Consider the following 17,582-nt stretch of genomic DNA (forward strand, 5'->3'; position numbering starts at 1 on the left):
AAATTTGGACCTGGAGATGACAAAACACAAAAAATTCTGTGAAGACTTAATTAACTCTTTTGTTTATTTATTGTTCATATAATACAGTAGTGGCATATAAAGTATAATATAGTATTATAAAAAGTACATTCACAAATAACACATTTTTATATACTGGCAGTATGTGTCTTGGTAGCTGTATTGCTGGATATTGTTTATTCCATTATTCAAACACTTCCTCCACTGAAATGCTAAGATGGGAATATTATCCCCTCACTCTGTCTCCTAACACTTAGCTTGCCCCTCCCCAAAATATATAAGACCTTGTATATACATTCATTTTGGCCTGGTACGATCCCAGACTTCCAATTTCTATCTAGTAGTTTTTATAAAAATATCTACATTACAATGCCTTTCTTCTGATTCCGCTGATAAACCAATTTAACTACCATTTCTTTTTTATTCCTGCACATTTGGAATGGCACTTGGTCTCACTAAATGAATAAGTATATCCCAGTTTGTTTGAATTATGAGAAATAACCACAAAAATGCCCAGGCTACCCCAAAGTGCATATCCAACCCATTATATCTTTGGAAACCGGAAATATCCCAGGAGGACATGGGAGTTAATCCATGAGGAGGCATAGACTACCAGTCAATTCTTATACTGAGTTTCTGTTTGGCCTCGTATATACTTTCAGAAACATTAAAGGGTAGTAAATTGTACCACTTCAGGCTGAAGAAGGGGCACCACTCTTAAATGCTTCCCTAGATAAAAACTTCCAGCAGGATTTAAATAAACAGCAATTAACACATAATGCAATGAAGTTCTGACCCAGCTATTTCATGCGGAGGCACTTTTCAAATTGCAGGGAACTTCTTTTGAGAGGAACATTCAAAATGGTGTTCTTCCAGGTGGAGTCTCCCAATGAAAGTAATGCAGCCCTCATTCAGTTACACTCTCCAGTAGAAGGTAAAGGTAAAGGTTCCCCTTGACAATTTTTGTCCAGTCGTGTTTGACTCTAGGGGGTGGTGCTCATCCCCGTTTCCAAGCCATAGAGCCAGCGTTTTGTCCGAAGACAATCTTCCGTGGTCACATGGCCAGTGCGACTCAGACACGGAACGCTGTTACCTTCCCACCGAGGTGGTCCCTATTTATCTACTTGCATTTGCATGCTTTCGAACCGCTAGGTTGGCGGGAGCTGGGACAAGCGACGGGCACTCACTCCGTTGCATGGATTTGATCTTACGACTGCTTGGTCTTCTGACCCTGCAGCACAGGCTTCTGCGGTTTAGCGCGCAGTGCCACCACGTCCCCTGCATACTCTCCAGTACTATGTATTAATATTTGCTAACTGGGGCTTTAAGTCCCACCATTCATTAATTGATGTGCTGACAGTAATACTGCAAATACTTTCAGATGTAGAGCTTGAGAATCTGTTCTATTTTTTCTTTTGAATGGGTCAGTGTTTATAGTTTCTATTTTTTTTAATGATACTGTAACATTTTACAAAATCTTATAGTTTAGGGTTATATCTTACCTATTAATCGTTGTATCACCTTGCAGTCTCATATATTAAAAATACGCCACCATAGGTTATTGGGAAACTGGATAACACAAATTTTGAATTATAGGTGAAAACAAAATACAAATAAAGAATTGAAAAAGACAAAAACGTGATGGCACTTTAAAGATTAACTTTTATATTTTTTTAATGTGAGTTTTCATGGACAAGTCCACTTCACCAGCTCTAGATAAAAGGTCTAGGGCACTCAAATTGTTGCAAAGGTACAAAAATTCTTTTGGGGAAAATGGTAGAAAATCCCCCCAAAAAAACAGCTCAGCCAGAAGTGGGGATTTTTTTAGCAGACATGGAATGTTTCCTGATTCCTGCAGGATAGGGGGAAGTAACAGTAAATACGGCCAAAGGGAATAGAAGGAAAATACATCCTGGAATCCTAACTACAACTATTACTCACTGAAACAGTTTTTGTTTCCAATTCAACTTGTTTCTGTCACTTTTTTTTTATTACGTTCAGAGTTACCAGGAAATGCGAATTTAAATTCAACCAAGGATCAGCAGCATTGATCCTATACACTATATGTGATTAATAATGTACCATTTTATAACCCCATGGCATCTACTAAAATGTCTGTATCTTTTTCCAGAGAGTGAAGCAAAAGACAAATTGAAATTGTAATAGAACATTGGGCTAGAAACAAGGCAGCAAACTAGGTTGCTGAGTCTGACACATCCCACTCCTTGGAATGTCAGGGTCAAAACCTGAGAGCTAGGGGCAGATCCTTGTGAAGTTGTGGAGATGGGACAAGCAACAGACAGACTTGCTTGTGGGCTAACTAACTGTGGAAATGGCAATGTGGGATTCCAAGCAAATGAATCCAGAATGCAAATATTATTCAGGTAACTACATATTACCTGGCAAACCAGAGTCAAATGAAAAATACATTTTGGGGCATTTGGGCAAGTAGCAAAATTAGCCTAGCAACTGCACCAAATGCTGTATGTATACCTACAGCGTACATAACAAGTAGACCATTTATCCAGACCCTATGAGTTGCTGCTGCTGCAGACTACAAAATGCTGGAGTTTTTGGTTTGTTCCGTTCTTTGAGGCTCAGTGTTACTGCTGCTGGTCGTGGTGGTGATGCTGTTATAGGAGGTTCAAGAGTCATGATAGTGGTGCTCCACTCTCTGCTGTATACCAAGAGGCACAATGGACCCAAACACATGCATGCAACTACCAAAGTCTCTTGCCATCAGTCATAAATTTTGGTGTCCCAATGTTGCACAGTTTCAGAACACACAATTGCAACACGCATACAAACACCTTCTCACTGAGCCAGTAAGCCGTGGTGCCAAATGATAATGGCTAGAGAGAAGTGTCCTGGCTTTAAAGTCACTTCACACACACAAATCAATCTTCTTTCTTCTCCAGCATGATTTGCTCTGAGGTTTTTCTCCCCACCTGGAAATCTGGAAAAGCATAGCATTTGTCTGAGACACCAGCCAGTATTACAAGACCTGGTAACCCTACAGCAAACCCAAAGACCACACATGCTGGCTCTATTCACATGAGGCACAGCAAAGAATCAAATTCCTAACCTCTGGCTCCACAGATATCTAGATCACTGAGCTATCCAGCCCACTAAATTTTGATCTTGAGGAGTAATAATCTACAGAGTAAAATATTTATTAATAAGATAAAGCTATTTGTTAACCAAGTTCTAAAAACTGTCATGTCCATTAACACTGTAGGGAGATTGCTTATTTCAGTGAATCTAAGACACGCAAATGCACATTATATAACAACTCCAAAAACAGCAGTAAAATTGTTGTTATGTTATATTTATCAAAAATATAGCTATAATTCACTTAGGTCAGTCCCCATCAGTATTTTTAGGGGCTATACTTGAAGTAGAATATATACAGCGTGGAATGGATTCAGAGGAAGTGAACAAAGATGGTCAGTGCTGCAGTACGGAGAACAATTCCGATGAGGCAAAGTTGAGGGAGCTAGATATGCGTTTACCATGAGAAAAAGAAAACTGAGGAGCAAGAGTGTGGAAAATATGACAGCACTACTTAAATACCCATTAAGTTATTTTTTTTCCTTCCCAGAAGATTGGACATGACTTAAGGTACAAGGTGTTCCATTTAACATTAAGAGAAATGTCATGTGACTAAGAAAAATGCAAGAATAGAACCAAACAAATCTTGTGGTAGTATATACTCTCTTACTGGAGGGTTTCAAGTAGGAGATGGGCATCCATCGGTTACAGATGCTCTAACTCTATTTCCTGCATCAAGCAGGAGATAAGATGGCCTACAAGAACCTTTCCAACTCTGTGATTGTGTATTTGTGTGCCATCTGACATAATGTGTATTATGGCCCATGGTTGGGCTTCAGCAGGTGCTGTAATAATTTTTACCACAAATTTTATTTCCATCTATAAAATTATTCTTTAAGAACATTCATTTGAAGTATGCTTAATATTTTAGTTGGGGAGAATTCCTTTTTCTGTATCATAAACATTTGTGGGATATAGAAAGAGGTTCCATTCTGCCCTGCCAACTCCCTTGAAAGGACTGTGAATGCTGGAATGGATGCCACAGTTCATGCTAGACACATGTTGAGTAAACTATGGTCCTTACTGAGTGAGCATAGGAAGCACAAGGCCTCCATTTATTTTCAGGACGGTTCTGATTTTACCACAGGTCCTGGTTCAGTCTAACTTGCTTGATCTGACAGTTTATCCAAAAGTGTATAGGTGTTTCCTATTTAATTCACCAGATAGTGTTTACTATTAATAAATGTACTTTTGTTATGAAGCATGAGTGTATCTATTGGTAGTTGCATGCATGTGTTTGGGTCCGTTGTGCCTCTTGGTACACAGCAGAGAGTGGAGCACCACTATCATGACTCTTGAGCCTTCTATAGCAGCAGCATCACCACCACTAGCAGCAGTAACACTGAGCCTCAAAGAACGTGTGTGTATCTACACTAAAAGGTTATTCAACTTGATACCATGTTAACTTCCACTGAATGGACTTGTGGGATTTATAAATTCATGACAGCTACAGAATTCAGTGCTTTAGTCAAGACAGTAGGGCGCATGCCCTAAAGCAGGTAATTCTAAGTTCCTCACCAAACTCTGAATTCCAAGATTCCATGTAATGAAGCTGTAATACTTAAAAGTGGTATCACACTGCTGTACTTGGGTATTATAGTTACACCTGGTAGTATAATTATGCCTGTGATGAATGCTAAAAAGTAACAAACTCTCTCTCATCTGAGTATAGATTTCCCCCCTTTCCAACATACTCTTTGCCGTCAAGATGGTTCAGGCAATGCATTTCTTGTACTATAGGTGTGAAGACAATGGAAAGGCCTCCTTTCCCCTGAAGGATGAGCAGACCAGCATCAGTAAGTGTCATGTGAAGGAGGGATGTTTTGTCAAAGACAACAGCAAAAAGAGCAGCTTTGATGTAAGAAAGCCTAGTGATGGACCTAAACCCAGAGAAACGACTAAACCAAGCAAAGCAGAGCCTGCCTTATCAGAAGAAACAAAGAAACTGGATTCCACAACAAGCAAATGTAAAGGACATGAAAAGAAGTCAACAGAAAAAAAGAGTGCAAAGGGTACAAATGGCTTTTAAAATATAGTGGAAATTGTTGTTGTTTTACTTTCTCATTGAGGGGCTAAATTGTTTGGGAGGTCTTTGAGGTTTTTTGTTTTTTTTAAATTCAAGCCATTAAAAAATTTTTCTAGATGGCTTATTTTTCCAAAAAGGAGCAAAAAAGGATGAAAAAGTAATACTGATGTAAAGGTATAGGTAATGTAGAAATAATATAATGAGTGATATTGTGAGGTACTAATTTATGCAGCATTAAATGGTAATGTGCTACTTTTGAGAGGTCTTGCAATGAGCTGTGTAATGAATTACTTTCAACATCTGATAACTCCCTCAGATTTTCCAGCAGCTGCTGGCAACCAATCATATGGAGTTCCCATAAACCCCCTTCAGGCATTCTGACTGTGTTTAATGAATGCACGAGAGGAAGAGCACACTAGCCCTGCTCCATCATCATTGTTGTTGCCCTGCATGCTTGAAGGGTGATTCTCTGAAGAGGAAAGCTGCTTTTTCTGCAGATCCTCTCCATCTGATCTGGAAGGCAGATCTTCCATCATTCCTGTTGACATGCTGAGCCTTCACAGATAGAGCAGTCTCTCCTCTTAAACTTTGTCCTCCAGATGTAGATGGCAACATAAATGACCATGGAGGGAGCTAGAGCATTCCCCTTCCTCACATATTTATTAATCACATGTTCGAAATGCCTGACTAGGTCTTGCATGGTAAGAAGATTAGGGGAACTGCTTCTGACCATGGTACATATTGTGCCACCATCCAGTTAGAGATGCTGTAGGAGGATGCAGTGTGACTCCACCGGGGACAGAAATGCCACCAGAGGATTCAGTTCCCTATTAGTTTGGGGAATTTCTGGAGCCTGGGACTCCAGACTGTATGTGCATGTAAGTCTCATGCATTAATGTAATCTAAATCAGGCAAATACAGCAGTAAGGGTGTAGGGACAGAAGAATTTGTTTCACATTTCTGGCATAATGGGAGGGCAAAGAAAATTCAGTGGTGTAGCCAAGAACCACAAGGCACACTGAATTAATTCTTTTTTCAAGGAGTATATTTTAGAGTGATTACTATGGTCATTTCTTTGAGCTTCTAATCAGGTGTTTCAGAAGAATGTCGATGAATGTGCTGCAGACATAGAGTCTGAAACATAGGAGGTCTGGTAATTGCCTCTCTCTAAATGGTACCCAGCACAATGCAGTGAGGCTTGCCAGAAAATGCCCCTCTACTGTTTTCTGGTCCCTGCTTGTTTCCAGAGTTTGGAAAAATTACTTCTGGGACTAACATTTAACTCCCAGAGCGCTCCTCAGTAGCACATCTAGTGGTTATGCAGCCTTGGGATTCTGGAAGTTTTAGTCCAAATAGGTAACTTTTCCAAACTTTGCCAGTTTTTAATGTGTTTGAGCACAGAGGGTTCTGAAAGGTAGTTGGAAAAGAGGATGGAAGCATCAGTTCACATCCTGATAAGCACATTAAGATCACAGCTAGAGGGTATGTGATCATTAGAACACACTGCCACATTTTGCTCCAGAAGGGAGCATTAATCCTTTAAAAAAAAGAGAGTGAGAGGTTGAGTACTGCTAATGTTACCCAACAGACATATCTCTTGAGTATTGTATGTGACAATAACAGCCCCCCCCCCTGTTTTCTTATTTGCAGATGACAGCCCACCACCTCCGGCTCCTTTTGATCATCGGATTGTCTTGGCAAAAAAGACAGGGATCAATAGCTTTTATCATATCTACAAGGGTGAAGTTTTGGGAGGGTGAGTGCAACAAAAATGCTTCTTAGCAAATCCCTGAAGAAACGAACAAAGACAAAGCAATCCCTTCCCTAAAAAGATTGCTGATGTCAATATTTCAAATAAAGGATTCTCCCCCCCCCCCCAACATGCAACTTTGGCACAGGGCAAAACCTCAGCATGCGTAACCCATGAGCCTTGTTCAGGTGCTATATCAGAATCTGGGTAAGCTGAAGGTGTGATGGTGATGTGGGGACCTCGGGAGGTCCCACCTTCCCTGCTCCACCTGGAAGTCATGCAGACCTTGGCATGTTTGCAGTGAAACTCCGCAATGGGGCTTATATGCATGTTCAGCTGAACTTACTAACAGAGTCCTGATCAAGGAAACATGGTAGGTATCTTCAGCAGAATGCGCGTGCATTCGCCACTACAGGGAAGGTTGTTAGAGATTTCAGGAAGTCTAGTTCCCCCCCCCAAAAAAAAGAGGTACCAGAAGTTATAAACAGTCATATAAATTGTTGGGCTGTGCCTGCAGACTGTCTCTTATCCAGGAGGTAACATATAGCCATTGCAATCCTCTAACGGCCATTGATTGCTTTCTCCTGTAGACATTGATAAATCCTTTTCAAGTAAGAACTTGCTCTAGATCTGACAAAAAAAATGATCTTAAGGTTCCAGTGTTTCTTCCAAAAGAGAGGTGATTAAAAAGCCAAAGGGGTTCTGGATTCAACAGTGTTTTTCTCTTTTCTTTTCCTAGGGGACGATTTGGCCAGGTCCATAAATGTGAGGAAAAAGCAACAGGTCTCAAATTAGCAGCCAAAATAATAAAAGCCAGAGGTGCAAAGGAAAAGGTGAGGATACCCAGAGTGTGATTGTACTTCTTGCAATAGCAATGACTTGCATACAGGGCTTCGTTATCCAGAATTTTTCTTCCATTTTCACAAGCCCTTTCAGGTGCTAACTATTTGTTCTGCAGACTGCCACATACACTATAGTTGTTGGTGGTAGATTTTATGCATACTAGAAATTGGCACAAACCACAGTTTCGGCGGTTCGTACTGGTTCATTTACCAGCCAAACAGGTGTTCCCAGTCCCACCTCTTCTGGCATATGCCCACTCAGAGGCAGTGCCCAAAGAAGGTAGGGCAGGAAAGCCAGGGTGCTGCCCCTGGGTGGAGGAGGTAGGACTGCGAGCTGTCGAGCACTTATTCAGCCAGCTAGAAACAAATATTTCTGTCCCACTTATGCCCATTTTAACTTTGGAATTCCAGTTCTGTAGGTCAATTTTCACAGGTTCAAAATGGCACATTGGCTAGGGGTTGTAATTTGTTTGTTTGTTTCCCACACCATCTGGCAACCAGGCCAGTCAGGGTGGCTAACAACAGTATAAGGAGGGGGGAATTAAAAAAACGATAAAAATAAGTTAATACATAACAAATCAGGAAATTAAAACAGATGGCAGTAAGGTGGTGGAAAGGGTGATGGAGAGGATAGCAAAAAGAAAGTTAAAAAGGGAGGGGAAGATCCTAGTGCTCTGGGAAAGCCTGGCAGAAGAGCCAGGTCTTCAATGCTGTTTTGAATCCATCCAGCGAGGGTGCCAAACGAATCTCAGTCAGCAGGTTGTTCCATAGGTGGGGGGCAACCACTAAGAAGGCCCGGTTTCTAGTTCTTTCCCTCCGGGCCTCCTTCGGGGTCAAGGCACTCAACCACCCTGCCTGTGAGGAACGGGTATTACAGACAGATCTTGCTGGGAGCAGGCGTTCTGATAGGTACCTAGGTCCTAAACGGTTTAGGGCTTTAAATGTTATCATTATAATCTTGAAGTTGAAGTGGAAACAAACTGGTAGCCAATGAAGGGTGGCCAGAGTGGAGGAGATGTGCTGAAATTTCTTCACCCTAGTTATTAATCTGGCTGCTGAATTCTGGACCAGTTGAAGTCTCCGCATCAGCCTCAAGGATAGCCCCACGTAGACAGCACTGCAATAATCTATTCTTGAGATTACGAGGGCATGAGCCAGCATTGTGAGAGCCCCCATGTCTAGATAGGGGCGCAGCTGGGCAAACCTCCAGAGATGGAAATGGGCTGCCCGGACCACAGATGTCACCTGGGTTTCCATGGTGAGATCTGGGTCCAGGCAGATGCCCAAGCTGCGAACCTCACTCTTTGTGGGAAGAGTCACTCCCCTGAAGGAGAGGGAATTTCCCAACCCACTGAAGCCGGGAAACATGAACATCTCAAAATTTGGTCAATATCTCAGAGCTAAATTGCTTACGAATCTATAGCTATTAACCAGTTGGTGAATTCTGATTTCTTTCAGTCTACTATTCTTGAAAAAGAATAGTACTATCTGGAAGTTGAGTCATGGTATCAGGACTTCTTTCTTACTAATTTGAAACATTTCCAAGTAGCTTCTTCAGTCTGAGGAGAGTTGGTAGGAGACCCCTGATATATCTTCAATGTTTGTTTCACTTCCCTCTGGTCTGAATAGATGGACAGTGGATGGGGGGGGGAGGTGAGTGACCAGGCAGAAGTGGAACCAACGTGGAGGATATATCAGACTGAAGAAGCTACTAGGATGCGTAGTGAAGCGTTCCAACCTAATAAGAAAGATCCAGTTGCCATGACTCAACTTCCAGATAACTTCACCTTGATGACTGAGACTCTTCACAGATATATCTCTATTACTGTAATTTGTTTTTCACAGAATTTTGTCTTTATCAAAACAGAAACACACACAAACATTTTCTCAAAGATTCGTTTTAGTGCAACATTTGTTTTGAATCTTCTCAGGAAGCTTTCCTATTTGTCATCTACCCATAGGGTGGGCGAGCCTGCTTACTAGGACCAAGGATGGGGATTCTACTGAGTGAACTTTTAACAGGGAGATAGCAGGGATCAAACTGGGCAGGGCCTTCTGCATGCAAAGCAGGTACTTTGCTATTGAGGATAGTCTGGACCAGTCTTATCATCACCTGAAATTTGGCAAACATTTATCTGATCCTTCTTGAATATCATGGTTTTTCCATCTCATAATGTTACAGACTAGTCACACGTTTCCATCCACTGTGTACCTTGTGTGATTTTGTCTATCAGCTCAGAATTAATGTCACAATATATAAAATATGTCTCAGCTGTTACAAGGCTATTCCAAACACCACAATCCAGTAAAGATAAGCACATTTCAAGTGGAAACACAGAGTATGATAGAGCCAGCAGCTATACTCTATTTCTCCTCAGACTTACTGGCATTTTTGCATTTCTCACAGGATGAAGTAAAGAATGAAATCACTGTAATGAATCAGTTGGACCACGTGAACCTCATCCAGTTGTATGATGCTTTTGAATCGAAAAATGACATCATCCTTGTCATGGAATAGTATGTGTCAATCTAATGTATCTTCTGCTTCCTTTATTTTTAAACTATATCTGCAATCTGCATAATGGACACGATACTTGGCTTTTTCTTCCCAATTATAGCAAACGTATGTCCAGTTCTGCAGACCTATCTCAAGGTGCAAGTGCTATGGCAGCATAGAGGATGCAAGCTGAAATGGGGTTCTTCTAAATTCTAACAATCCACATCAGATCGATTGATGTGTTGATTGCTTTGATTTCTATCCCACCTTTTCCCCAGAAACTGGGATACAAGGTTTTTTAGAAGCAGTGATACAAGACAACTAGAAACCGAGAGGTAAGGGAGATCCTCAAGAATAATGCAGTGGTCTGCATTCTTCATGTTCCTGTGTATCCTGGGACAGGTTTGCAGGTTTTTACATCAGGCCTGGCCTTTTGATTTTTGTTGGACTCCAAATTCCTGCATCCCGAACCACTGGTCCTCCTGGTCGTGACTGATGGGAACTGGAAGCCAGCAATACTTCAGAGAGCACACATTTTCTAACTGTGCTTTCCACAGTGTTGAAAGACAATGAATCATCTGTTTCCACCTTTCTGTTTTGTGCAGTTTGAAAATTCCAATGGTTTTCTTTAAAAAATCAACTAAAATGAAGTTTTCCCTCATCCCTTGAGGACAGTTTCACTTTTTCTAATATCTGAATTTTGCAGATTTGGATAAGTTCTGATAAAAAATGAACTGAACTGAAATTCTTGCCCATTCATACCATTAACTATGTACTGTAGCTCACCCATAGTTAAAACAGTTCTCTGTTAATTTCCTGCTTCTGGAGTGAATGCAGAACAGTTATTATGCACTTTGTTGTAGAGTATATGCAGTTTCAAATGGACTACACACAGAAGGACATATAGTATCATACATATCTGTATATGTAATGATGCTAATTGTTTTAGCACATATTGTCCCACAATCCATTTCTAGAGCCCAGAGAAGATTTTAAAAAGTCACTTGCCATATTTGGGGCCCATATAAGGTTGTCAGGTCTCAGGATCCTGGCTGAAGGGAAATGTTATGCTTCTCCAGGAGAAGGAAAAATGGAAGAAGGAGAGTTGGAGGTGAGGTGAATTGGTGTTAAGGTTTTGCTCAGTCTTGGTGTGCCTAAAATCCAGGAGCAAGGAAAGTAGACTGGAAAGAGAAGCTGGTGGATGCGCACATGTACTTGGGCCCATTGTGGCATTCAGAGCAAGGTATGGAGTGGAGGTCCAGTATTACAACTTGTAAGCCTTTTTTGAGGTAGAGGCCCCAGAAGCATCAGCACAGGGCTAGAAATCTTCGCCTGTGTCATGTGTGGTGCACTTACACAACACAAGGGATGCTAGCCCTTTCAGGAATGTTGGCAGTTGCCTTCTGTTTGGCTTTTAATGAAATGTTATCGAGTTTTTTTTTCCTTTCTCCAAATTGATATATTGCCTGCTTAGCTGATTTCTACCTGAATTCTGGACCCACTTAGATTTCCCTCATTCCCAGCTGGCCCCAAATTGGTTCTGGCCCCATTCCTGCCCTATCCTGCCTCTGTGAAATCGCACAGATTTGCCTTTTGTCTCAGTTTTGGCCCTGACATATCAGAGAATGGGGTGCTGCTGACTTTCCAATGCAAGGCCTCTCAAATAAAGGAAAACAATATGATTGCACAGAGAGTATCGAGAGGGAGGCTGTACTGCAGAGCTCTGAAACTGGGACCATGAGCTGTGTCTTACCACCATGACCATGACAGTGTTCCCAGGGGAAATAGTGTTGGAGCCCTTTCTTCGTGGTAGTTGAAGATCTTGGAAGGGAAAAATGGAAAGGAAGGAGTGGCAGGGCTATTTTGGAACAAGGCAGAATTCCTGTAGGCTTGCAGTTCTCTCCAAAGGGGTGAATTCCATGAAAGGAAAAGAAGGACCCTTCTCTTTCAGTCTATGGCAGATGGTATCAGAGCATTCCCCACCTGTGTCCCACCAAACAGAACAGTTAAGGTTCTCTCACCTGTGGCTAATGTTGATCGAACAAACACCTTCAGGACTACAGTTCTACGGTTATGGCTAACAAGCCAACTATTACATGCCTCTTGAATTGATTTCTTTTAAAGATTTCCCACCTGTCTTTACAAAAGCTGAAGACTGGTTGCAATCCAGCAGTCAAACCACAATGAAGAAAAAAATAACATGTAAACCACCACAAGCAACTCATAATATAACAGCAATGTACTGTATCTGGAAACAATTGGCTTCAAAAAGTAAAAAGCAAGTTGCCCCAGCTTTTATTGAGTGAGGCCTTTAATTTCAATTGCAGTAGTGGGATGAAAATGACTCCTGCCCATCAAAATGATGTCCACACAAAGTATGAGGGGTTGACGGGGTCACACACTATAGCCACACCTCTTTCAGCCACACACTCAGCAATCGTACAAGGGTTCTAATCTCTACCCATGTACACTCATTTGACTCCTTTATGTGGGAGGGATTTTGATTTGCTGTGAACCCCTCCTTGCACATACTGACTTTGAATAGAAGCTGGTTGTATCAAAGACAGCTTTTAAACAGAAAGAAAGTATTTATTATGAAATTACATGTTTTGCTAAGAAGACTGAGATTAAGGGCCTCATTAAGGGCCATACTGGACATTGATGGGAATGTGTATTCCCTGTGATTAGCCCACTGTGGGCTTTCCTCAGAGGTACGTGTTCAGCAAATGGTTTGCTTACTTAAGCGAGGAAAATTAAGCCCATTTTTACTTTCCAATGTCCATTCAGATCACCAAATAATCAATTTGCTAAATGCAAACATGCTGAACGAAAGACATGTAGATGAAGAAAATCACAAGCTATGGAAAAGAGAAGTTTTTTGCATCTCTTCTAAGAAGCATCTTTTTAAAACTAATAAGATAAATTTATCATCTTCTAATTGGCTACTTATACAAAGACTGCATGCATGAAAACATGTGAGGAGAAGCAAAACTAGGCCTGAGATTACTAGTGTATAGACAAGGGAACAGTAGGACAGACAAGACAAAAGAGAGGAACTTCCTACTGGTTATTGCCTCTACTGCCCATATAGTCACACAATTGTATACAAGAACATACAAATTCAAATGTGCTCTGTGTTCATACATTTGTACATTCAGAGGGCTGATCCTCATTGCAGCCAAAGAGGCAGATGGCAGAGTATAGGACAGGCAGGATTAACGCCCTCAGTGAAGGTACAAAGGAGGTTATGTTCATACCTTTAATTATAACCAGCAAAGTTATGTGAAGGCTCTGTATGTGAAGAAGATCAAGATAAGATGGCCATCATTCAAGAAGTTCAACTACTCAGTGTTTTGTTCACCCCTCTATCTATGGTGACTGTTATTTTCAGTGTGCACTGAACTAACAAAATTTACTCAGATGATCCTACTTTCTCCACCTTTTACAGCCTTCTGTGTCTTTAATATGGAATCATAAGAAAAACATGGAAAAAATGAAAGATAACTTTTTGTTTCAGATTTCTATTTTTATTTTTGTATTTATTTATTTGATTTTTACCCCGCCCCTCTAGACAATGTCTACTCGGGGCAGCTTACCTAGAATTTATATTGATTTTGTGTGTACCTGTATGCATTTGGTGTGTGTACCCAGCATGCATACTCTTTTGACTGTGGGAACCCACAGCAGAATTGATTTGGAATTACATCTTTCATTCTTTTTCAGTGTGGAGGGAGGAGAACTGTTTGATCGAATTATTGATGAAAACTGCAACTTGACAGAGATGGATACCATCTTGTTCACCAAGCAGATCTGTGAAGGGATTCAGCACATGCATCAGATGTATATTCTTCATTTAGACCTGAAGGTATGTGGGGTGCGGAAAGAGCTTCAGAACCAAGCACTGCAGATGGCCAGCACACACCAGCATAAGTGTGTGTACATGCGCGCATGCATGCACGCACACACACACACACACACACACACGTGTACAATGTATTGTTCTTCTTTAAACTGAAACAATTCCTCTCATCTTCCATTGAATAGTTCACTGAATGAACCCAAAGAATATGGTCACTTTCATTGAGAATGAATACTTTTACATTCTGTTTATTTTGAATTCGGTAAGATTGGAACCAGCAGGAATTGTTTCACATACGAGAGAAAAATCTAATTATTGGACATGCCAAGCTGGAACAGAAATGGGGGTGTAGTAGCTTACGTCACCTTTTCATTCTTTTAATATTGATTTTGGTTCAATGAAGTGTCCACTGGGGTTCAGAAGTATACTTATCTTTAAACTATGGATTGGTCTAATGCAAGTCAGGAGGCCTAGTCAGCTGTTGTATCCCCATTTGTTATCAACATGCTTAGGAAGGAGAAACTATCCTGTTTATTCTGTGGATGCTTTCTCCATTTGGAGATGGATGTGTCTGAGGAGGAGTAACTCTGCTGACATGTAGGCTTTTGATGTAACCAAGAATCTAGATATATATATTTGATAACATGTCAATTTATAAACAAGTGCTAGGAATGAGAGCCTGAAAGTTCAGGTAGCTACCCTTTAAGTAAATGTATGCATTCTCTCAGCTGAGGTTGGTACATTTGAAGGATAGGGTAAATTATTAGGCTACAATTCAGAATCTCTGAGAACACAACTTTGATAACTCACCAGATACATACATTGAACCTATAAGTTTCACGTCTATGAACCACTTGCAGTTACTTTGCCTCATATTTGTATAACTGAGAAGAGTAGTGACCTAAAAAGTCTAAAGTTGAAAGATAAATTTCAAAGAACAGTGGAAAACATTTTCTTAAATGTCCCCACATCAGCTCATAATGGGCTGCACATCACAACACCGACTTCCGGACGTCCAGTCACAGTGCCTGCATTCCCTTTCTGAAAGCTCACTAATGAGTTCTTTATCTTGAGTTGCTGCATTATGTCAAACAGAAATGCCGCAGGGAGGGAAATGTTGTACTGGGAGAGAGTTCCCAGCCCCAAATGCCACATGATTATAGTCTGAGGTATCGATACCGCCAAACATGTTTTGAGACTTCTACACTGAGATGCATATTTTTGCGCTGTGTTGTTGTCGTGTTTTTAATGCTGACTCTGTTTAACATTTCTCATAAATGTGTGCTCTTCTCTCTTCTGGCAGCCTGAGAATATCCTGTGTGTGAATCGACAAGCAAATCAAATAAAGATTATTGACTTTGGGTTGGCAAGGAGGTATGTTGCTTTAGTCAAGCTATTCAGCACTTCAGATTTTCTGAATGTAAAATCTACCTTCTTTTGATGAAATGTTGGGAGAAAAGCCAAAATAACAAGAAAATAGCTCACTGATCTACTGTCCTGAGATAGGGATGCTCCTTCAACTTAGATCATACAAGGGCCAGTGCAAATGTTTTTTTTAAGCTACAGCAACAAATGTCCCACCCCACCCCCCAAATTCAACCAGGTCAGGATGTGCTCTATGCACCAAACCATCCAAGGTATTTGGCCACAGAAAGCAGAAAAGCCCATAAACACTTATCTCCACTTCTGGGAATAAAAAAAAATATCATTAATTACAAAGTGATTTTTTTCCAAAAATAGCCTTTCATAACACTCCAAATCTATCTAATGGTAGGACCAGTCTTGGATCAAATAGCACATGTAGGAAATGCCTTAATAAACCAGAAGAGTAATCTAGTGAATTCTGTCTCTTTCCAAATAATTCAGTCTAAGATGCTGTAATGACACTAGAGCAGCTGTAATACACTGCTAGAAATTATCAGAGTTAAGGCAATCCTTCCACATAATGTTCTAATTCTGATCCTTATTACAGTCAATGAGCTGATGTTTGTGAGGCTTCCTTCACATCAGGTGTTAAGAGTTGGGGTAAATCGTAATTCTGGGAAATACAGGAGGCAGCAGGAAAAGAGGAAGACCAAATAAAAGGTAGATTGATTTCCTAAAGGAAGCCATAGGATTGGGTTCGCAAGAGCTCAGCAGGGCTGTTGAGGACAGGACAGTTTCGAGAAAGCTCATCCATGGAGTTACGATAACTTGGGGGTGACTTTCTGGCACATAACAACAAGGTAAATCATAAAGCAGTCTTAACAGTTACTTTGTTCTCTGAGATTCTTCTTAGATTTCCATGTTAATCAAGATATCTGCTGAAATACTTTTTAAGACTGTTCCCTTGTCCTTCATGGAGCTTGAGAAATATATATGTATTCCACTGTGGTTATTTATTAGATATAAACCAAGGGAGAAATTGAAGGTCAACTTTGGCACACCAGAATTTCTTGCTCCTGAGGTTGTGAACTATGACTACGTCTCCTTTCCTACTGACATGTGGAGTGTAGGAGTCATTGCCTATATGCTGTAAGTATTGATAAAACCAAAATGATCAGGTGGTGTTTCCTTTTTGATTAATGCTACTTTGATGAACATCCCAAATCCATCTTGTTAGAGCAATATTTTTATATGTCCAATCCAAATGTCACAAAATAAATATGAAAATCTTGGAGCTCTCTAGAACCCTTAATCTAGCTATGGTAAACAAAGCAAAGGCAAAAGGAAATAAAATGTTAGCTGATGATGAAGCTGAGGATTCTGCATAGTCAGGGGTCTTAAGATGGAATGTGCAAGAAAGCACAAATTCCCTTGCACTGTGATAGTTTCCAATAGTATATAAAACAACAAATGTAAATTGTTACTTGTCCCATCCTTGTCAGTGAGGACAAGATATATTTGTCTCCTTGCATGAACAACAAGGAATTACAGGGAGAATAATTTTGTGCAAATCACCCAGGTGTGTGTGTGTGGGGGGGGGGTTGCAAAAAAGAATTGCGATTTTCATACATTTCTTTGAGTCAATTGAGACTCAATCAATGAGGACAAAGAATTGAGTGTCACTCTGTGTCACTCTCTAAGATTGTTTCTAGAGTGGCTGAAACAAAGAAATAAGCTATAGTTGATCCCCCTACCCTCTTTTGAAAATATAAATCTGTTGCCTAGATCTGTCTCCTGTCCTTAGGTTACTACTAGAATTGACACACACGTTTTTGCTTAAGTCAAGAAGTGAGGTTGATACTACCCTATGAGTTAAATACTATATAATTTTTTTTGCCTGGTTTTCCCTCCTTATAGCCTGAGTGGGTTGTCTCCTTTTTTGGGTGATGATGATAATGAAACTTTGAACAATATCCTTGCTTGCAAGTGGGACTTCGAAGATGAAGAGTTTGCGGGTGTGTCCGAGGAAGCGAAAGACTTCATCTCTAAACTTCTCATCAAGGAGAAAGGGTAATCCACTAAGTTTTACTCTCATCCAAGACTGAAAATAACAC

The 17,582-nt window shown here is 40.6% G+C and overlaps 1 protein-coding gene across 2 annotated transcripts in view; it reads left to right on the top strand.

The window, feature by feature from the left end:
* MYLK4 (myosin light chain kinase family member 4) overlaps positions 1-17,582 on the top strand; it is a 120,093-nt gene that overhangs the window by 95,105 nt on the left and 7,406 nt on the right. For both annotated transcript variants that reach the window (XM_078393408.1, XM_078393407.1), the window contains 8 exons: positions 4,870-5,141; positions 6,806-6,911; positions 7,645-7,738; positions 10,155-10,264; positions 13,968-14,109; positions 15,407-15,477; positions 16,489-16,617; positions 17,386-17,538. In XM_078393408.1, the coding sequence (XP_078249534.1) occupies positions 4,870-5,141; positions 6,806-6,911; positions 7,645-7,738; positions 10,155-10,264; positions 13,968-14,109; positions 15,407-15,477; positions 16,489-16,617; positions 17,386-17,538 (1,077 nt within the window). The remainder of the gene's footprint in view (positions 1-4,869; positions 5,142-6,805; positions 6,912-7,644; positions 7,739-10,154; positions 10,265-13,967; positions 14,110-15,406; positions 15,478-16,488; positions 16,618-17,385; positions 17,539-17,582) is intronic.

Source organism: Pogona vitticeps, chromosome 4 (assembly GCF_051106095.1).
Source record: "Pogona vitticeps strain Pit_001003342236 chromosome 4, PviZW2.1, whole genome shotgun sequence".
In the NCBI taxonomy this organism is placed as follows: Eukaryota; Metazoa; Chordata; class Lepidosauria; order Squamata; family Agamidae; genus Pogona; species Pogona vitticeps.